The sequence below is a fragment of the Metarhizium brunneum genome, chromosome 4, assembly GCF_013426205.1.
Source record: "Metarhizium brunneum chromosome 4, complete sequence".
Classification (NCBI taxonomy): domain Eukaryota; kingdom Fungi; phylum Ascomycota; class Sordariomycetes; order Hypocreales; family Clavicipitaceae; genus Metarhizium; species Metarhizium brunneum.
Window position 1 is genome coordinate 3,824,748 of NC_089425.1, and position 21,434 is coordinate 3,846,181.

Here is a 21,434-nt window from a genome sequence, read left to right on the forward strand (position 1 = left end):
CTGGTCCTTCGTTTCTATCGTAACCGAGTTTTTAAGCTGTTTATATCTTCTCTACTGGGATATTAAAGATGACGATGCAACTGGGCGCCGATGGGAGTTCACCAGAGCCATTGTGGTGTGAGTGTTGCCCCCGTTTGTTTCGTCCTCTTAGCCGACCGCTGGTCGAATATTTCTAGAACCGGGCTTCATGGATCAATTGCGCTTGCGGATCCTTACAGCTATGTCGGTATCCGACACTATGGTATTCAGCTCACCAATGACCGCCTTTTCATGAACGATGGATCTACAGATCTACACCTATGTACCATTCTCGACCGGAACGTCCAGAAGCGTCTTTTTCTACAGCGAGGCCTGGACCAGACGACAAATTTCGAACAAGCAGAATAAAGCTCACTCGCAAAAAAAAAATCAAGGGAAATACGAAGGATCCTCCTTCTGAGGGCGGTCACAGTACAAAGAGCGGCTCGTCCAAGGGCAGCTCATCCAAAAATGCTACATCTAAGGGAAGTTCGTCGAAAAGCAGTGCCTCAAAGACCGGCTCGTCCAAGCGCCGTACAAGCAAGGCTAGTCATTTCAGGCTGCCTAATAATGACGACTATGGCCCTGCGGCGGCCGCAGCCCCTGCCCGCAACATGAGTCGCCTCGACAAACAGCTTGGGAACTCGATATTCTCCGCGCCACGACTGGGCATACATGACCAACAAGCTGCAAATGCAATGCACGGGCCGAGCATAGATCGACTTGAGATCAGTACATATGTCACCGGACTTTAATTCGATGTTACGAGACTCTGTCTTCTGATGCTTGTTCTGTCAGAGTATTGTATTAGCGCTTATCTTGATGCGACGTAATCATGAGTACTGAGATACATACATACATGTACTGCTTTTTGTATACTGCGGCATGTCTAGATATTAAATCAGGCAAATATATCTCATTAAAGTCTGTCTACGTCGTAGTTCTACTATTGGATAGTCTTTTGAACAAACTTGGAACGTAATTGGTGAAGCAGGGAGTACGTGTTTCGTTGTTGGTTGCAATGTTGATTTCGTCGTTTGTTGTTGTACAAAAACGTATTAGGGACATTGGTACATTGGTACATTGGTACCTCCTGGTCAAGATGTGAATTTCGCATCCTCTGCCTCTGTCCTTCCCCCCTCCAGAACATCCAACTTGACGCATCGCGGTTCTCGCTTGTCCCCGTCAATCTCGCCGACGATGCCTGCTGAAGTCTCAAAGGAGCCACCGCCGCCTCCCCAGAAATACGCTGTTGGTTATGGCTGGTGGGACGAGTATAAACATATTGTACAGGTATTGCCCCATGGCGAATTGAGCGCTATGTTCCGGGGGGGTTTCGCCCAGTAGCGCTTGGCGATACTTTTCACAACGGTCGGTATACAGTCAGAAATAAGCTTGGACACGGGGGATTTTCGACCGTCTGGCTGGCGAGAGACAACGACGTTGGGTAAGCAAGCGGATTATTCTTCAGTGTGCGAGACTGATTTCTCGCAGGCGTTGGACCTCGTTGAAAATTAAACAGGCCTACGTCTCGACGACGTCTTTGGACGATGACAAAGAAATCAGTGCTTTGAGAGTTCTCGAGCAGAATTATGTATCGAGCAATTCATCAAGCCCACCGTGTTTCGCTCGGCTTTTGGACAGTTTCCACCACCGTGGACGAAACGGCACGCACACCTGCGTTGTCACCGAACTCCTCTGGCCAACATTATTTCATCTGGTGGCTAATTACAATGATTATCAAATTCAGGAGCTTTTTCGCCCCGATACCATTTTAAGGGCCTCTAGACAGCTCCTAGAGGCAATTCATATGGTTCAAGAGTACGGGATTGTACATGGAAGTATCGTTTGTTATTCATCCCCTTGCCCACATGATCCGAGACTCGAAGACTAAAATTTGCAGACATATCTTCAGGAAATGTGGCTTTCACATGCTGCCAGCTGCTCGAAAACGACGACGAACATGAAGAGATTCCCGGGGGGGGGGTCCCATCGTCGCCGAGTACACGGCGACCGAACCGTTGCCAAGCCACCCTTCAAAGCATATCGTGAGCGCGGCTTCCTGGAATGGTTGGTATGATTACGCAATGGAGGACGTCAGGTTGGTAGACTGGGGGGAATCTTTTCCCACGAGTGAGACGGCAACGGCAACTCATCTTGCTCAACCCTGCGATCTGAAATCCCCCGAGGCCTTCTTCGTCGGTTCAATCGACTACCGGCACGATTTGTGGAGGGTAGGCTGCATGGTAAGTCTGCCTGTTTGTATTACGTCTCTTTCCGACTTGCAGACTTGGTAGCCTTACCAGGTCTCACTTCTAGATCTACACATTATTCCATCAAAGCTCACCATTTGGGTTCTCCTCTTGCGATGCCAAGGATATCCAAAAGCAGACACAGGTCATCGGTCCGTTGCCACCCAAGTGGCACACGCTGTGGTTGAAATTGATAGAGGAAAGTCCCGAGGACGAACCATTACATAAGTTCTTCTTGGCCGTGGCTTATATCACTGTCACGTTTGTCTTATGCTGATGATAGCGGACAACGCACTCAAACGTCTTGACCAAAGTTTTGAGCCGCGCAGGTTGGCCATTATTTCCCACGCAGAAAAGACCTATGAGAGTGACGACGACGAATACCACGTGAAAGACGACTACGAGGCATTGACTTGTCTCCTAAGCGTGATGGAAGGGCTCATGCAGCATGACCTTGAGAAATGCAGCTCCGCTCAAGAAGCCGCGGCGAAAATTCAGTGGCACGATTACCGGAGAGACTTGGGGACAGATGTATCCGAGGAAGACGTTACTGAGAGCGAGGAGGACCAGGAGTCTGACAGCTGACGAGCTTTTTTTATGCCGCTTGCACTCGGGATGTATCCTCATAGAAGAGTCGAAGGGTCAACACCAGTCTTCTCATAAAGAAGGCCGACTCATCAGACGGCGGGGAAGTGGAGCTAGAATGCCTTTCTTGGCTCCCTGGTGAGAATGTTGAACCAAGGCGGCAGAGGCGAAACTAGCTGGAGCCCCAAGCCAGACAGCTCCGTGGAAGAAAGCCTTTAGAGTTCAGACAGTGGCAGTAACAATGATGAGAAGAAGACCTAGTCGAGCATGTGGCAACTGAGAGCACAAACCAAACAAAATAGATGACAGGAATAATAAACTTATATATATGTGCAGACGTGTTCTGCATCATTTGCTTATTTATCAGAGCAGCCTATCTCTATGAAATCCCTGTCAGAAAAGCCTTCCGCCTACGTATATAAGAAATAGTGAGGATTATTATCGCCGCGCGTATTTGGCGTTCCGGGACAATCGTGTAATCAAAAGCAGTAGCCACCACACATCATAGCAGCGACGTAATCTTCACGGATATGCAATAGGCAGCAATCCTGCTTGAGCCCCAGCAATAGCTGACTCGTGGACATGGGCCTTATTAGTCCAAGGGTAAGGGGGATAGTGGGATATAGCCCACTAGAAACTACATGCATTAATAAGACATTCATGCCTTATATGCTACGAGTCAGCAAGTCGCATTGAAAACTGGGTGAGTTTAAAGCCAGCTAGCAATAGCTGCGAAATAGCCTTTTTTGGTAGCCCTTTAATTTCCGTCAAAATGGCTAGCGTCTTAGGGTCACGGCAATTGTTTGAACCCTTTATTAAACCCCGTCAAAACTGACTTACAAAAATACATGTGGGCTTGTCAAGACGTTATGTATAGTCTGGTGCTTGTAAAGAACTGGCCCCACCTGTCTCTACATGTAGGCGCGACTAAAAATAATAGCACAGTTGAAGAGAACGACATGGGATGTTCACTAACAGTGCAAGTAGTAATAGTGCCGCCTGGCCGGTTTACGCGGGGACCCTGGCCGTTGCATTAACTGGCTTACTCGTTTCTAACTTGGCAGGCTTGTCTCCTTTTCTTCAAAGACTGCTGTGTTTCGTATATATTCTAACCCCTGTTTGATTCATAACCCGTCACCTGACAAGGTTAATAGAGCATGAGAGGTGAGTAGTTATTGAGTAACTTACAAGGATATTTATAGCGGTATCAATAAATCCTGGTAAGAGTACTAACTTTCTGGCTTTTTCTCTTAAAAATCAAGTACTTACTCCCCTTGCCTTTACTTTATTTATTATATACCCTCTTATAAAGTCACGGGTAAGTACTTAAACAGGGGTTAGCGTGTATACTGCATTTAATAGTATATCCCTACCAGCCGCATAAACCAAGCTACTATACACGAGTAAGTGTCAGTAACACAATCCAATCACAGTAGGTTTAGCTATCATTGACCCGGCAAGAAAGCTTATAGAGATCATGCAAGAGCGTCTTTAGTAATAAAAGCATGATAAAAGTTACGTGTCGTGCAAGGTATTATCCCTGTACATGAAAATAAAATCTCTTGTTGTACTCGTGACAAATGGGAGACTCCCTCGAATAGAAAGCCATATTGCTGCCCTCACTTCACATCCAACTATTTATCCTTTACCAGGCAACTTGTGTCTAGTTTTTATTCATTCCCATTTCCATGGCCAGCCTACAGACCATCATCATTACCAATCTTCATCCTACCCATCATGGCTTCCATCAAGAGCTCCCTCTTACTTGCCTCCCTCGCAAGCCTTTCTCTGGCCACACCTCTCCTTGAGAAGCAATCGAAGCGTGCAGAACTACTGCCCTATTACCTTGGCAAGCCGCACAGGTTTCGTAATCTGCAATGCGCAGCCACAGGCCTGGGTGGCCGCGTTCTTGACGAAAAGATTTGCGGCACCCCGTACTTTTGCCTCTATACTGCCGCTGCCATCGACTGGGAGCTTGGGCACAACCAGTCATACCCGACACAGGAGGCGTGTCTCAAGGATCGTGAGCCCGCGCCAGATGGTCAGCAAAATGCTGAAGGGCCACAGGAAGGTTTGATTCCTTGGATGGAGCGGGCCGTCCACGACGGTCATTCTTGTGGGAGGTATGGTCTTCGCAGACCATACAACGCCGTGATTTACTGCGGCACCGAAAAATATTGCGAGAAAGTTGTCGAGAAGGGTACGGCGACTCTTGACGACTGCCTGGCAATGTTCGAGAAGCGACCCGTAGGCCCTGAACACCCCGAGGATCCCAAGTCTGATACGCAGCTCTTTTAAGGGAAGGACGATTCGGAACCGATGCCCGTCTGGACTTGAGCGTATACTTCTCTCGGACAAGTCCACCTGGCTAGATCTTCACCTTTGAGCTGGCATAGTTGAACATGTCTCTGCACGCTTCTTCAATACAAGGCGTCCATGTATCTTGCGATATCCCGAAGCTTTGATATCACAGGGCGGGGACACCCAGGCTACTAGTTTAGAAAAGAAAATATGTATACGAGATCAAATAAATATATATATATATTCACACCTAAAGTTCATGCTAAGTTCTCACGGTATATCCTCTTTATATAATTGTGGTATAAAAATCTCAGGATTACCGCAATAGTATTATACTGCATATCTTGCCAGGGGTATACGTGGAAGAAATCTATCAGCTCAAGCAACTTGTTATTATATTCTAGGGTCGGTATTGCTAGTAATAAACACACGTGCCAAATATAAACTGGGTTTTATAGCGTAGCGCAGCATTACTATCAACGGCCTTTAGTTCGCCTGACTATTATACTAACTTTCTTGTTTTAATCTAGATATATTTAAGATTATAATATATATTATAAAACTTGTGTACTCTTATTAGTTTATATTATAGCTAGGCTATAAGTAATAGAAAAATATTTAGATTTAAATTATTAGGGATATATATTAGTTTAGCTACTTATTATATAACCAACTTATAATATCTCAGCAAGTATTCACGTAAGGTTTCCACAGAGTCAATCAAGCTAAGTGTTCCAACCAACAAAGTACTTGCGGTGGAGGCGGCAGAATCCAAGGCAAGCCAAGAGAAAAGTTATCATCGTTCAAGTGGTAAGTCAGGTCCGTCTTGAGTATTTTATCGGGTTTCAACAGAGAAGTAGGCTCGGTTAAATCAGATAGCACAGCATTCTCAGGGCCCCTAACAGGGCAAAGTGATATCTGGTATTTATGTTCAAGAGTATTTAGCCTCTGCATTCGCAAATAATATAGGGACTGGAAAGTCTGTTTAAACAGCAGCACCTATACCAAGGCCGTAAAAACAAGGTTATTAGAAGACGCTCGCAGTCACGCTTTGCTTTTCAAGTTTATAAATTACAAGTAGTAAATAAAGTCAAGTATTACGGTTTCGGTATCCAAACTCGGCGACATTTGACGCCGCGCTTGGCGGCAACAGCCCGGGAATAAAGAAGATCCTGATGCTACGTCCGTCCGTCTCCGTGAGGAGATCCCGGCGGATAAAGCCGAAGCAGCCCTACCGCCCCCCAGTGCTTGACCTTGTACAGATTTGTACCCGAGTTTGTGTCCCAAAGGCAGATCCACTACCGTTGGATGCCGTGAGTGAGGATTTACTCGTGTGGGGACTGTGCACAGCGACGGACATGACATGAATGTCGTCGTGGGACGTGTATCATGTTACTCTAGTTTCTCCTTGGGTGCAGGTGAAGTATCTAGTTTCGGGGATGAGAAGAGAAGAGCATTGTGGCTGTATCTCATCGCACCCCTGCTCAAGCAAAATAACTCAAAGTTGGCCTAGAGCCTAGTTGAACTAATGAAAGTGAAGCCATGGCTTTGTCTTGCGGCTATGGGCAGCAGCGGTGAAAAATCAAAGAATCGATTCTGGTATTCTTTCCATGCCTTCCTTCCAGGACCCACAGGAGTCGAATCAAGCAAGCTGCGGCGTTGCTCGCAAATGTCATCATAAATTATAATACTGTTCTGTTTTTCATGCCAGCCTCTTCCAATATTATGTCCAAATTTCCACATGGAATTTCGAACCCCTTTTACCATGTTAGTTTGTGCGTCCAACAGCCGACTTACACATCTTGGCGAATAAAGTCTTCGGTTGATTGGTTCATGGGGACAAAAAGGGTCCTATGGAGACGCGAAGCATTCCGTATAACCCTAGCATCTGTCTGCTTCCAAAAGCCAAAGGACCGTCTCTCTAACCATCATAGCATAAAGCGGCCTGTGCAATAAGCATGATCGAGCACACAGATGCCGTAGTCCCCATCTCTCGTCCTCAATCTCCAAGATCAGACGTCGCAGTGTACAGCAGCTCGTGAGTCGTCACGACCCAGTCCACGGGACAACTGCTACAAGATGCACGAGAGCCACCTTTCCTCAGCCCATTCCAGCCCTAATTCTTCACGAGATATAACAAGGGTACTATAGGGTCATGCGAGTTCGCGCGCTCCCAATAAGTGGGTTGTGGCACGAGTATTTAAACATGTGCGCCGACGATGCGCACTCCAGAACTACACCACCACCTTTTTTTCTCATCTCGTGTTTTAGCACGCAGACAAAGTGTGGCACGAGCCCGTCCCGACGCCTACCATGCGATTCGCTTCCCTTGCCCTTGCCCTCGCGGGCTCTGCCGGCGTGGCCGTGGCCGACTGCAGCAGCTACACGGCATATCCCGACGATGGCGAGATTGCGCTGTACCGCAACTACAACTGCCACGGGAAATATTCCAACGTCGGCGCCATGAACACGTGCGTGAGCAAGGTTGACTTTGACGCCTGCTCTGCCATTACAAGGAAGGGCGTCACCTGCGACATTTACAAATCCAACGACTGCGATGGAGGGTACATTGCTACCATTGACTCGGACGGCTACCGATACTTTTGCGGGTGGGTGGTTGATACCGTCAAGAGTGTTCGGTGTCGCTCGGCCTAAGCCGACTTGAAAAGGTAGTAAGGTGCTTTTGCTGTTCCTTCTATGCGGATACTAAGGCTGGCTAGTCACTGAAACGATGGTCAAGGACGCCGTCATGGCTCAAGGTTGGGAGCATGTACATGTCGCCGAGGCGAGTTGGTCGCGGAGGATTAGGTCTTTGAGATTAGAAGGCAGAGTTATCGCCACAGGTACTATATGTCCACTTGTTAGGTGATTATACGGCTTCTATGTGACGCGTAGGTCCTGAGAACGACGTGAGAGTTGCCAGATCCCCCCAAGCCACCAAGTTTGCCAAACCATCTTTGCCTTGTAGTTTCTCAACAAGTGAAAAGGCAACCGCCTCAGTATTTTTAACTGGTCTAACACAATAACACTGTTCTTTAGTTCCTCGAAGTATTTGGAAGCCATGCTAGCATAGTTATTCAGTCCATGTAGACAGCGCGGGTGAATGCGCACCGAGAAATTTGTCAAGTTTACCGCTCATGTTATAATTCGCCATACAAGTCCCGCGTGTCCTCTATATTTCGATATGTTGATACAGCGCTTGCGCTACATGCATTCGCCATGGTGTGTGGTGAGTCGCATCTCGCCCGGTTGCCCACTAGCCTCAGAGAGGGCCGAGTCCTTCATGGGGTTGTATGAGACTCCTTGTCACGGATAGTTTCCTGAACAACTTGCCTTTAGTTAAACTTTGCCAGCTTGGTTCCTGTACGCAAATCGAGATCAATGTTTAGCTCTTGGTAACATCAGTTGCCTTTGTTGGAGCTGATGCCGGAGCACAGCATTTGCAGCGGCCATGTTTCTGCGCATCCAGTCAGCTTTCATTGGTGACATGGCCATTCCTATACCTACCAGCAACTTGTGGTTCGTGTCAAACGATGGCGAATTGGATATATTCCTAACTGGCCCAGAACATATATTAAGTTCGAGCAAGACGATCAGGGCGCGCTTATTGCGACCAAATCCTGTTTCTGACCCACATAGAATGGACTCCTCGCTGATCGCAATTTATACTATATATGAGACAATGAATACCCGTGTTACTCCATCTTGGCTATGTATAGGAGAGAGAATACATAGGGCCGAGACCACTGTCGGTAGTTGATTGTGGCACTGGCTTTAGCGTCTCGGATAAATCCCTGAAACAAATTAGTTTCAGGCTCCCCAGATCTGAAAGTATCTGTATATATGTATATTTTTGCAAGAGGGTGCGCCACACCACTTGGGGTCAGAGCACTAAAAGCTTATCCACCGAATTAACCTTAATTCATAAGGAAAACAGTTTCCCCCGCGTTGATTAAAGGGTACTTTCTCACGACAAGCTAGCTGAAAGCAGTAGCCGCTAATGTTCTATGTTCCGGTGTGGCCAAGTACGCAGGTTAAGCAATGCTGCGCTTTGGGGCACGGGCGATACTATCGATGTCTTGATACCAAGCAAAGTATGCAGTGCGCATCTATCTATACATGGTTTCTATTTTTCCTCAATGTTATATATCACGGGTGCTTTCTTCTCTCCTCTTCTCTTCTCCATCTCCCAATCCGCATTTGAGACACGCCGGCGAGTTTTGCTTCCGTCACAACCTTCTTTTAGCACATCCTGTTTAATTTCACAACATCGCTTTTGCGAGAATACCATCTTTTTTTTTTACAACCTTCAACATGAGATTCTCCATCGACTCTACGCTCATTACCGCCGTTCTGGCTCTCTCAGCCGCCCAGACGGGCCTGGCTGCGCCTGTGCCACAAACCAACGGAGCCGGCAACCTCTTGTCTGGCATCCCTCTCGTCGGGAACTTGCTCGGACCCCTCCTGTCCGGCATCCCCCTTGTCGGCGGCTTACTCGGCGGAGGAGGCGGCGATGCTGGTGCTGGTTCCGCCTTGTCCGGCATCCCCATCGTCGGCGGCTTGCTCGGCGGAGGAGGTGGCGGCGCTGGTGCCGGCCTCGGCGGCCTCGGCGGCCTGCTGGGCAGGGACGGTGACGCTATTCCGAGGGAGGAGAACAGCGCCAGCTCCTAAGTACATGGAGCACGCGTCTGGTTGCGACGGGCCAACTGGGCTGGCTAGTCTCGTTGTCACGACTAGTAGACACGCACCGAACTGAGTACTGCACTGGTGCTTTGTTGAATCTATCGAGCTACGGAATTGGGGCCTGTTTTATAGCTGGACATGACCACAACCGGGGAGCTTAGTTGGAACGCTGAGCAACCATGCAGCTACTTTATCACCCCGCCTGGATGACCTGGTGGATGGATCGACACTTGCGGATACCGTTGTTAGTTTGGGGGCAATTAATGAACTAATTGACTAACTTTTTCTATTGCCGCAGTCAAAGTATTTCCTAGTACATAGGATATATTGTGTAGGTTTTCAATTTAATGCGGTGCCCTTCACTGGCCTAAATTATATTGAAAAGTGTGTGCCAGATATCTAAAATGATAATTATGCTGTTGTGCTCATCTTCTCTTATATTTTTCCAAGGGGAATCGATAGAGCGGCATGACACTTTTGATACAGAGGCATGACTTTTTGCAGCTTTGATTCGCCCAAATTTTCTCGACCAGCATGTGTGCCAATACGCATAGTATTTCTTGACCTGCACGGCCGTAATTCGTGCAACGTTGAATACTTGGCTGCGAAGCGCTACGATTGTCATTTTCAAGCCATCCATGGCAACATGGTCCGTTTTTGAGCCGGCACGTCTTTAGTTTCTCAGGCTCATAAAAGTCAACAGAGTTCTCCGTCTCTGCCAAGGAATAAGAAATTGGGAACTGCGCAGTGGCGTATTGGACTCAATAGTCTTTGCGAGTTTGAAAATTGGAGAAAACATATTCAATTGGTCTCTGTGCAACTGACCCCCTAGTTCAGCTGACGTGGGTGCTTGAGAGCCGATAATCGGGAGCGGCATGTCTGGAGTCATAGATAGATCCAACTCTTTGGGATTTGTAAAGATACCCTCTGCCATCAAATTCGCATTGTTTGACTTGACTCTTCTATCGACTTGCCTATGCAGAGGCACGCCGAACACCGCGCAGAGCTTAGACGGCGAACGGCCAACGCACCACCTGAGCGTTTGGCCGGCACTCGGACTCAACCACACACCGCAGGCTTCATGACACGTAGATACTTGTGTACTAATAGCACGCTGGCACTACCGATCACTACTGGCAGGCTACATGTACCTATGGCGCGGAGTAGGTAAATACGCGTAGTGTACCTCTCCACCAGAGTTGGCCACAGGACTACTCGCATTCATGTCTTGGCACGTCATGTATCACATATTTCGTCAAATTGGCTCAGCGAATTCGGAGCCGAAAAGTATCCCTCAAGACCCAAGTCAAGGTCACTCAGCAAATCATTTTGGACGTTGGGCAGTTTGCATATCGCGATTTGTGAGCATAGAATAGCCCGTCGCCAACGTACCATCTCGGCTTGTAAGAACAAGGCGTCACGAACAAGTCGTCACAATGGGCAGCCATGGGTCGCATGGAACGCGGACTTGGTGCTTGATTAACTAGCCAGCTTCTAATTTGAACCTTGGGCTAGTTTAAACTTTATAACTCAATTCGAACCATGTAGATGAAAATGCCCGGCTGGTTAGAAAGCCCGATTGATGATTCAATTGAGGACGTACTCGTTGACACAAGTACAAAGAAACGACGACCCCCGTCTTTTTGAACTAGCATCGACAGCCAGCTCAGTCTATTCCCACATCTTTCTCACGCCCAGATCCAGCCCAGGGGTTGTATCAGGGCCCGTGGTGAACTACCAACAACATTCGCACAGTTTCGCTTCTTGTATCAGGCACCTGCTCAAAAACATGAAGATTTCAGCTGCCATTATGGTTAGCGTAGCCCAGCTAGGCATGGCGAGACCTATGCTGACCGGAGAAATCGGAGGACAGCACTGTTTTGCATACGGAGCCCTTTGCGAGACTGCTTTCGGTTCCATTGGCACTTGCTGCGAAGGACTATGCGTGGCTGACATTATTTCTACCGACAGCAGTCATTGCGTAAGTTGCTGTGACAAGGGCTCAGTAGAGGGCTTGGAGCAATTTACTCAATTCATCTAATAACAGTCTTTGGTATCAAAGGTCCTTGGTTTTCCTCAAGGCCTTGAGGGACCGAAGCCGTCTATTTATACAAGAAGTCGGTGAGGACCTTCTGCCCTAATCCCGTGACCGTAGCCCTTGTGTAACCAACGCCATTTCCGTGTAACAGTTGCCATCAGGAACTGGCGGCGAATTTCGTTCGCGCAAGGCTGACACACTAGGCTATCTGTAGCGATAATATTTCCGGATACTTAATCACTCAAGATATCCGAGGCTGCTGCGAGGAGTCAACAAGTGTGCGCTATTTGAAATAACGGGCACTGCTGATTATGCAATTTGCATCTTTTTGTCATGTCTAATGGACACTACGAACCTGACATCACGTCTTAGGGTGCTTTCATGTCCTCTGGCAAGCCTTTATACTGAAGACCACTGTCCGATATGGTTGGTGTGCCAACTTGGTCGGTCACTCACAAACGGTGCGCCGTGTCGGCATGTTGAGCAGGAGAACCGCGTGGCTTTATCAGCTAGGTTAAACAGATTTCAGGAGATGACCCATTCGAGTATCGGTTTCACAGCTCGCGAGAAATTCTAATAATATATACGAAAGAGTCGTATAACGTATAAGCAGTATAATATCATCGCAAGCAAGTCATGATAGCATGACATTCGCTACAGCAGAGGTAAAGCAGAGGTATACATACTTGAGTATTTATAAGTCCGTTCAAGGCAGAAGTGTGCATTCTATAAGTGCAGGTCTTTTTATTTTTCAACTACCGGAAGCGAATAAACTTGACAATGTGTTGATCCATTTTGTTTCATGTCGTCACAGGAAGGGGTAGGGAAAAGCGTCATCTCGTCCTCAATAGGGGTCATAAGGCGTGGTAGTTGGCACATTCGCCCTTGCTGAAAATAGACGGAGTATATAGACTTTTTACAGATACAAGCTATGGCATCTTGGGGGCAGATGGTGGTGATGGACACGTACGTTACTGCCGTGGCCCTCGTGAAAATCTACTTTTCTCTAGCCATCTTTGGGTCCCTCGCCTTTTCTGGGTTGCCAGTCACTTCGCTACCGACGGCCTCTGGTTTCGCCAGAAAGATGAAATAACAAGCCGCCAATCCTGCTCCCGCCAAGCCTGTCATCCACAGCGTGGTGCTGAATACACGAGGGTTAGTACATTACACGAGAATCTAGATGCAGGACATACTTGTTTTGAATCTCGGCAGGCCGTGCGGGCTTGTTTGCGCCGGAAATGTCGGCGAATGTCCTCCTCTGGGGACATGCTCGCCAAGGGATGCCCGGCTTCAGGGCGGCAGACGCTACACGTCTGGTGACAATCATGGTCGGCGGTTGCTGCGCAAATAAAAGTGTTGGGATGCAAGTTGGGCGGAAGAAGAAAGTAATGGGTGCTCTAGATTTAAAGTAGATTAACATGGCCTATTTTCCATCCACATGTGCCGCACTCTGACTACAAGCGTCACGGTAGGTGGGTCCCGGTCCTCGATCCCGATCCCGATCCCGATCCGGACGGCTCGGAGGTTTCCGTCCGGCCGCACGCCACCGTTGACAACTTCATCATTACATCAACATGGCGCAATGGCGGCCGTCATCCGCAGCGAAATGCAACGCTGCGATTATCCCAATAGGCAATCTTGGTTGGTCTGTCCAAGGTGGTTGATGTCATATACCAGTCATGTACCAGCTCGGGGGCCTTGAGCACGCGGGTCTTGCTGTCGTGGATATATAGTCGACCAGCAAACGTCACGGATAGTAGCAGCGAATTGCAGCCAAGACATTCCCAATCAACACCGCAGCCATGACGACCAAGACAGCCAAGGCGGACCAGCTCGAGGCCTCGATGGTAGAGCCCACGCCCAAGGACAGAATCACGGCAGACTTTGGGACCAAGCAGTCCAACACGGACGACTGGTTGCGCGTGCGCAGTGACAAGACGACGGGTCCCACGCTCCTCGAGGACGCCTTTGCTCGAGAAAAGGTCCGGTAGCGTTGCGAATTCCCACGGTGGACTGTTCCGCTGACAAGACCTCAAGATACACCGCTTCGACCATGAGAGAATTCCAGAACGTGTCGTGCACGCCCGCGGCGCCGGCGCCTTTGGCACCTTTCGTCTCCTCGAGTCGGCCGAGGACGTCACCCACGCGGGCGTCTTGACGGACACGTCTCGGGAAACGCCCGTCTTCGTCCGCTTCTCCACGGTCCTCGGCAGCCGCGGCTCCGCCGACACGGTCCGCGACGTGCGCGGGTTCGCGGTCAAAATGTACACGCAGGAGGGCAACTGGGACATTGTCGGCAACAACATGCCCGTCTTCTTCATCCAAGACGCCATCAAGTTCCCGGACCTCATCCACGCGGCCAAGCCCGAGCCGCACCGCGAGATCCCGCAGGCGCAGTCGGCGCACAACAACTTCTGGGACTTCATGTACATGCACCCCGAGGCGACGCACATGTACATGTGGACCATGTCGGACCGGGCGATCCCCCGGTCCTTCCGGATGATGCAGGGCTTCGGCGTCAACACGTTTACGCTCCAAAACGCCCGCGGCGAGCGGCACCTCGTCAAGTTCCACTGGACGCCCGAGCTGGGCGTCCACTCGCTCGTCTGGGACGAGGCCCTCAAGATTGCCGGCCAGGACCCCGACTTTCACCGCAGGGACCTCGCCGACGCCATCGACGCCGGCGTCTACCCCAGGTGGAAGTTTGGCATCCAGGTCGTGCCCGACGCCAAGGCCGACGACTTTGACTTTGACGTCCTCGACGCCACCAAGGTCTGGCCGCAGGAGCTCGTGCCCGTCCGCTACATCGGCGAGCTGGAGCTCAACCGCAACGTGGACGAGTTCTTCACCGAGACGGAGCAGGCGGCCTTTTGCACGAGCCACGTCGTGCCGGGCGTCGGCTTCTCCGACGACCCCCTCCTGCAGGGCCGCAACTTCTCCTACTTTGACACGCAGGTCAGCCGGCTCGGCGTCAACTGGGAGGAGCTGCCGGTCAACAGGCCCGTGTGCCCCGTCATGAACTTCAACCGCGACGGCGCCATGCGGCACACGATTGCCCGCGGCAAGGTCAACTACTGGCCGAACCGGTTCGAGGCGCAGCCGCCGGCGTCCCGCGAAGAAGGCGGCTACGTCGACCACCCGCAGGAGGTCAGGGGCGTCAAGATGCGAGCCAAGAGCGACAAGTTCAAGGACCACGTCTCGCAGGCGCAGCTCTTCTACAACTCCATGTCGGACATTGAGAAGAGGCACATCGCGGCCGCGCTCTCCTTTGAGCTAGACCACTGCGAGGAGCCCATCGTCTACGAGCGCCTGACACAGCGCCTCGCCGATATTGACATGGGCCTGGCGCGGGCCGTGGCCGCCATGGTCGGCGGTCCCAGCCCGGCCCCGTCTCCCGGGCAGAACCACGGCAAGACGGCCGCCGGGCTGAGCCAGCTCGAATACGTCCCCGAACGGGTGACGATTGCCTCGCGCAAGGTCGCCGTCCTCGTCGCCGACGGCTACGACGCCATCTCGTACGGCGCCGTCGTGACCGCCCTCAAGGCCGCGCGCGCAATTCCCGTTGTTCTCGGCCCACGGCGCTCGCCTGTCTTTGCCGCCGGCGAGGACAGCCAGTCGGCCAGGGGCCTCGTTCCGGACCACCACTTTGAAGGGCAGCGGAGCACGCTGTTTGACGCCGTCTTCATCCCTGGCGGGGGGAGTCTGTCGATGCGCTGGCCAAAATGGGCCGAGTCACGCACTACGTGCGCGAGGCGTTTGGCCACCTCAAGACTGTTGCTGCGACGGGCGAGGCCGTGGACCTTGTCAGGAAGGCCGTGCAGCTGGATGGTGTGCGGTTCTCCGGGGATGGCGATGCGGTGCTGAGCTACGGTGTTGTCACGCTGAGGGATCCCAAGCCCGAGAGCTTGAAGGAGGTTGTGCAGGCGACCAAGGGTGCGAAGCACTTTTTGGACCAGCTCTTCTGGTCGATGAGCCAGCATCGATGCTGGGACCGGGAGTTGGACGGGCTGGCTGCCCAGGTTGCGTATTAGATGGCGCCTCAGGTGTGCCCTTGCGGCATCAGATTGTACCCAGGGGATATTGCCGCGGGTCATGTCGTAGTCGTGTATTCATCCTGCTTCTGGTCAAATCGTCGAGCTGTACCAAGGGCATATTTACCGCGGGTTGAACCGTAGTCATGTATCCAAGAATGTAGATTGACACCTTCATCTGATACTGCTGGACAGTGCAGGTCTTTCTCTTGAAGACCGCGGCTCAGGTGTCGCCGCAGGACTTGACCGCGTGTAGATATCGCCGCCGTGATACCCGCCTGGACGATGATTTCCTGGATCTCTGGATTAAACTGTGAGCTCTATCCCTTTGAATGTGCGCAGGTCCAATTGGGGTAGCGGACCAGGGTTCTGGCCAATGATAAATGCTGATAAAAAAGATACATAAACTTACTAGGAAATTATATAAGAAATTAGGTACCTTATATCTTTTAAGATATAAATAAATATAAAATATTACTAGCTGTTTACCCGTATCAGAAAGTATCTTCAAATATCATACCAAAGTGGGTCGAATACATCAATTGGACCTCCGCACATTCAAAGGGATACGCTCTGCTTGCAATGTGCGAGCTGCACATCTCTCACACTTACAAATCACGGCAATTGCGACCTGTGATTCAAAGATGGGTCTGTGTTTGAACGACGCAAGTTTCAGCCTCTTCGACACCCTAGACCCGACGATACGAGAGTTAAGCTTGTCCAATGCAGCCAGTCTAGCCAGTAATTAAGTCTGAGAAGATTATCCCCCCTCAAATCAAGTCATTATACCAGCCACCCCCATACGCCCGAGTCGTATACCAATACGGCGACAAAAGCTCCTTCGCATTATCCCTGCCCCTCTTGGAAATCTCGCAATGAAGACGCATAGCTTCCAGCAGCTCCAAGTTTCCAGCGCGAGCCCTCTCGCCAGCTACGCGCTCGCGCTCCGCCACCTCAGCCGGCTTTCTCCGCAGACAGCACTCTCTTGGTATCAGGCCGCGGCCCCGACTCAGACCGTACACCCGGACAAGTCTGTCCAGGCACGCAGGGGCAAGCAGCGGCTCGGCGGCAAACTCGAATACAAACAGGTCTCTGAAGCCCCTGCCCGTGATCCACGGCATACCAAGGCTGCCGGGGATGAGGAGCCCCGCATGGCGTCTGGTGTAGGTGTGCTCAATGTCAAGAGCTCTCAGGAAGTTTGTGAAGAACATGTCCCCCGCGTCCTCGGCTGTGTGCCCGATGCCGGGCTTCATGCCCAACTTCCCTGATGTAGGTAGTTAGTAGGTGATTCTCAAGGCGGAAAGCAAATAGAATGACCTGCGGCAGGGGTCCATACACAGATCCTGAGTCTCGGGCCATCCGATGGCCGTGAGGAAAGACGAGTAGGTCTCGGGTCGGATGTACCCCGTTTGCTGCGGGTCGAGACAGCGAAACACCTCGTCTAGCAGTTCCGTCAGGACAGCAGTCGGGGTTCCGTTGGAGTAATACAACGGATCCCATTGAGCTGTTGCAGCATTCGGCGGATCGTCACTGCCTCGAGCTTGCTGGACGGTGGATGCTCGCGGGGATGTGCTGTCCTGAGCTGTAGACTGGCCAGACGGCGCTGGCTGGTATGCGCCAGTCTCCGATATCTGCCGTGGCACGCTGCTGTATAAAGTATTTTCCTTGTCCAACATCTGGCCCTGAGAGAGCTGATAGGGCCATCTTTGCCTTTCAAACAAAGGCTGGTCCCGAGGTTGGAATCCGCCGCCAGAGTATGGCGCCGGCTGTCTTTCAAAGCCAGTGCCATCGCTTTGTAGATGGCGCTGCGAAGCTTGGCCAAAATCACTGGCGCTCGCGGCTTGGGGTCTCGGGTTACTCTTGTTGGATTTCCATCCTGCTGGCCGGGGAGGCAAAGGCGGTGGTGCTGGTCGTGGCGCGCGTTGGCTTCCATCCTCGCCGGGAAAGGCGCCCCGTTTATCTGGACAAGTTGGACTCATATTCGCAGTTTTTGCAGGCTGGCCAATACAGCAGATATATGCCTCACGAGGGGAAACATGATGTCGACGGTTGTTGGTAGCCCGTCTACACGGTATAAGGGCTGAGAAGGCGAGTGCGGCTGAGCAGCCAAGGTTACACAGAGGGCCTAGAAGACATGATATTAGGTACAGGTGCTCACATGCACTTGATCAGTTCAATGTTACTAACCTCACTTAGTTTAGCGGTTATCAAATGGTTGGGGTAAGGAGTTTAGTGACAGAAATTGCGAGCGTGATAAATCTCGGCAGTAGTCAGACCAGGCGCTATACGTTCACATCACCACGGCCTTGACTTGTTCATCAAAGACCAGGCTGGACTGTCCCTCCGAAACGCACGTCCGTCTTGGCTCATCAAGCTCCCATTACACTGACCTCATCGTTTGCCTGGCTGGCAGTTATATCATACATGCATACCTGACGACACACCATGCTTCTACACCCACATGCCCCCTTCTTTGCTCACCACTCACCCCAAAACGGCATTAATAATCTACAATTTAAGCTATGCTACCCTCATCCAAACCGATGCCAAAACCATACATGCATCCGCTCCCCTTCACTCCCATTCACTCCCGCCAAAGCCGCCTACACAACGTGGACATAACTCGCAGGCACGCTGCCCGTAACGCCAGCCTTCTCAACCTCCACCCACCCATCCCCAGGATCCTCCTTGACGAGCACGAACCGCTCCCCCTCCACCATGGAGTGCTCGTCCGCACTCTGCGCCGCGTACTCGTACAGCGCCTCGACGTACTTCAGCTTCTTGGCACCCCGGCGCGGCGCCACCGCCGGCCCCTTCTTCTTGCCGCCCGGCCCCGTCGACGACGTCGTCGACGTCGAGTACGTCGACTCGGGCCGCGTGGCCGTCGGGACAGACGGCGCTGCCAGCTCGACATACGACGTGGGGACGATGCCTTCCTTGTAGCCGGCCCGCACTTTGACCCAGCCGGAGCCATCTGCGTCTTGTCAATAAACACGTGCACACAAACATGGAGAAGACGCGAGCAAGCGTGTGTCTTTTCAACGTACCGTCTGCTTCTAAAAGAGTCACGTCCCTGCCTTCGGCCACCGACAGCTCCCCGTCACCACTGGCTTCAAAGGCATACAGCATCTTTCCCTTCCTCTCCTCCTTGTGTCCGTTGCCATTGACCCCGCTTCCTGGTAGTTCGCTAACATACGCAGCTGGGGGCGGAGCGGCCATTCTCTTCCGCGTTCCCGTCGCGGCCGTGGCCGAGGTGGTGGTGCTGATGACGCTGCCGCCTGTAGGATTCGGCGATATGCTCGGGCGCGCTGCGATGGGCGGCTCGCCGGCATCCAGTTCAGCGGGGGTGATTTGGCCGGATACCGATCTCTTGGCTGAATGTGAGCTCAGCGAGTTCATCGTGTTTGACCTGGTCAGGTCGGGCAGATCCGCGACGTGTGAAGGCGCCGCGGGATCCCGCGCCACAAGACGATTGGCGGCTTCCTGGCGCTCAGCCTTGAGCTTTTTGCGCTCGTCCTTGTTCTGCTCGCCGGGGCAGTCCGCGGGCACCTTCATTTCGCATTTGCTGTGGCAGGTGTAGCCGCAGTCTCGGCAGTCGAAGCCCTTGGCGCTCAGTCCCCAGATGCGCTCGCCGCAGAGGTCGCAGTTGGTCGGCATCTTGAATGTCTGCCCTTTGAAGTTGTGGTTCTTTGCTCCGAGGGTGACGTCTCCCACAACGGCGGTAATGGTGCCGGTTTCGACCTCGGCCGTTAGTCGTTGTCGGTCCGCCGCGTGAAGGTCTTCTTGCATGGCGAAGAGCGAGCGCGCCACTTCCACCTCGTCCTTGTTCTCGGTCCCGTCTCGCACCCGCTGCTTGAGCTTCTTGACCGATTCCACCTCGCGCCGTTTCTTGTCCACCTCCCGTCGAAGCTCGCCCAGCTGCGATTTGGATTTGCTCAGCACGTTCCGCAGATAAATCTTGGCCGTCTCGTCCACCACCATGGTCGCATCGTCGTGCCACACGGGGCTGGGTTCAAACTCCCTGTCCGCGGGCTCCTGGAAGGACCCCACGTTGTGTCGCATGTACATTATCGAGTCCAGGTGCGGCAAATTTCGGGTAACCTCCTGTCCCAAGTGGTCCATCATGCTAGAGCTATCTCGCAGCATTGTGCCCTCCAAAGTAGCAGCGACTCCCCACAGCCCATTCAGCTTTAGCGTTCGGAATTCGTTAAGATCCTGTATACTGTCCATGACCTCGGGGACATATTCGTGGTAGTACTTTTCCTTGTGCTTATTGGTGACGTTGATGGCAATGAGATAGCTGTTTTTGGCATTGTTCATTTCGTAGATTTGCTGTTGGTAGGCGCTCTGGGCCTTGGCCTTGTCGTAGTGCGACTCTGATTTTTTGCGCCGACTCTCGACTTCTTGACAGACGGCGTCGTATTTGCCCTTGACCTTGCGCAGGTCGCCGTAGGACGCGTCGCGCTCGGCGGCAAGCTTGTCGGCGTATTCAATGTGTCGCTTGCGCAGCTCTTCGAAACGGCCCGCGTAGTATTTGAGGGGTTCGGCAACTTGTGAGACGAGGAGGTTGCCATACTTGTCGTGCTCGGCAGCTCGGGATTCGAGGGTTGTGAGTTGAGTCGACCAGGTGGTGAGCGAAGCACTGGACAGGCGTTAGATGGATATTGCGGCTCATTCGCAGTGGGCAACCTTGCGGGAGCGTCGTCATACCTCTCGAGCGACCCAGGCGTCAATGCAGGCGTATCACCTACGCTCAGCTGCGACGACTTCTTATTCTTCTTTTCAAAGTACTTCTTGGCCAAGGCGCTCAGCTTGGCGCTGTACTCCTTCTCGATAAGAGAGCGCTCGCGGTAAAACTGCTGGATATCCTCCAGCCAGGCAATGCCGTGGCCGACCCAGGCGCTCGCCGGCTTGAACCCATCCTGAGAATCAGTTAGCATGCGGTCTGGCAGCAGTGTGGCGGGAGGATGCAGGCGGTCCGCGGTGCTGGCGACGGGGTTGGGCGTCAGCAAACATGCAACACGCAATCGTGCAACATTCGACTCGCCTTCAGTACGGCGCCGAAGGTCTCCACCTCGGCCATGACGGAACGGTGAGTGCTGCAATCATACACTGCTCAGCCGGCCTGTCCATTCAGGGGGTAGAGGCCGTCGTGTGTGTATGGCAAGTCGATATTGGTCGATTCCAGGTTCGGGCGGACTGGAAGGGGGGGTTATGTCTGGTTTGTTGGAGGCGAGCGGGATGGATGCGCGAATGAGCCGCAGTGGTGGAGTCCAGGTGTCGTCCGAGTTCGACGAAACTAGAAGCCGGGGTTGCGGCTGCGGTTCCATACTTTAATTTGTGGCTGCACAAGCTGCCCAGGTACTCCGTACTTGGGCATGGCATGGAGAGGCGCAGCCGACGTCACCAGACAATTTCCTTTGTGCAACCGGGCAAATGCAACATTGAAACCGTAGCCGAGCCGAAGCTTGTTACCCGCACGAACGTTGGTTTAAAAAAAAAAAGCCATGACAGACAAGGATCCCT

The 21,434-nt window shown here is 51.9% G+C and overlaps 8 protein-coding genes across 8 annotated transcripts; 5 read left to right on the top strand and 3 right to left on the bottom strand.

Annotated features, from left to right (window-relative positions):
• Positions 1–2,105: 2,105 nt before the first annotated feature.
• Positions 2,106–2,855, top strand: G6M90_00g078460 (uncharacterized protein; the record flags this gene model as incomplete). Its single annotated transcript, XM_066131089.1, has 3 exons — positions 2,106–2,264; positions 2,338–2,531; positions 2,600–2,855. 3 exons carry the CDS (start codon positions 2,106–2,108, stop codon positions 2,853–2,855), a joined length of 609 nt encoding a protein of 202 aa, XP_065987047.1.
• Positions 2,856–4,592: 1,737 nt separating this feature from the next.
• Positions 4,593–5,153, top strand: G6M90_00g078470 (uncharacterized protein; the record flags this gene model as incomplete). Its single annotated transcript, XM_014689775.1, has 1 exon — positions 4,593–5,153. The coding sequence occupies one exon, from the start codon at positions 4,593–4,595 to the stop codon at positions 5,151–5,153; it is 561 nt and encodes a 186-aa protein (XP_014545261.1).
• A 2,316-nt stretch (positions 5,154–7,469) lies between these two features.
• On the top strand, positions 7,470–7,811 carry G6M90_00g078480 (uncharacterized protein; the record flags this gene model as incomplete). Its single annotated transcript, XM_014689774.1, has 1 exon — positions 7,470–7,811. One exon carries the CDS (start codon positions 7,470–7,472, stop codon positions 7,809–7,811), a length of 342 nt encoding a protein of 113 aa, XP_014545260.1.
• Positions 7,812–9,470: 1,659 nt separating this feature from the next.
• Positions 9,471–9,827, top strand: G6M90_00g078490 (uncharacterized protein; the record flags this gene model as incomplete). Its single annotated transcript, XM_014689773.1, has 1 exon — positions 9,471–9,827. The coding sequence occupies one exon, from the start codon at positions 9,471–9,473 to the stop codon at positions 9,825–9,827; it is 357 nt and encodes a 118-aa protein (XP_014545259.1).
• Positions 9,828–12,873: 3,046 nt separating this feature from the next.
• Positions 12,874–13,204, bottom strand: G6M90_00g078500 (uncharacterized protein; the record flags this gene model as incomplete). The annotated part of the gene is made up of 2 exons (XM_014689772.1): positions 12,874–13,018; positions 13,071–13,204. The coding sequence occupies 2 exons, from the start codon at positions 13,202–13,204 to the stop codon at positions 12,874–12,876; spliced, it is 279 nt and encodes a 92-aa protein (XP_014545258.1).
• Positions 13,205–13,679: 475 nt separating this feature from the next.
• cat-1 (Catalase-1) lies at positions 13,680–15,908 on the top strand (the record flags this gene model as incomplete). The annotated part of the gene is made up of 3 exons (XM_066131090.1): positions 13,680–13,859; positions 13,915–15,577; positions 15,610–15,908. 3 exons carry the CDS (start codon positions 13,680–13,682, stop codon positions 15,906–15,908), a joined length of 2,142 nt encoding a protein of 713 aa, XP_065986998.1.
• A 770-nt stretch (positions 15,909–16,678) lies between these two features.
• On the bottom strand, positions 16,679–17,887 carry G6M90_00g078520 (uncharacterized protein; the record flags this gene model as incomplete). The annotated part of the gene is made up of 2 exons (XM_014689770.1): positions 16,679–17,172; positions 17,245–17,887. The coding sequence occupies 2 exons, from the start codon at positions 17,885–17,887 to the stop codon at positions 16,679–16,681; spliced, it is 1,137 nt and encodes a 378-aa protein (XP_014545256.1).
• Positions 17,888–18,511: 624 nt separating this feature from the next.
• On the bottom strand, positions 18,512–20,991 carry bzz1 (the record flags this gene model as incomplete). The annotated part of the gene is made up of 4 exons (XM_014689769.2): positions 18,512–18,882; positions 18,956–20,550; positions 20,619–20,830; positions 20,956–20,991. The coding sequence occupies 4 exons, from the start codon at positions 20,989–20,991 to the stop codon at positions 18,512–18,514; spliced, it is 2,214 nt and encodes a 737-aa protein (XP_014545255.2).
• Between the last annotated feature and the right edge of the window lie 443 nt (positions 20,992–21,434).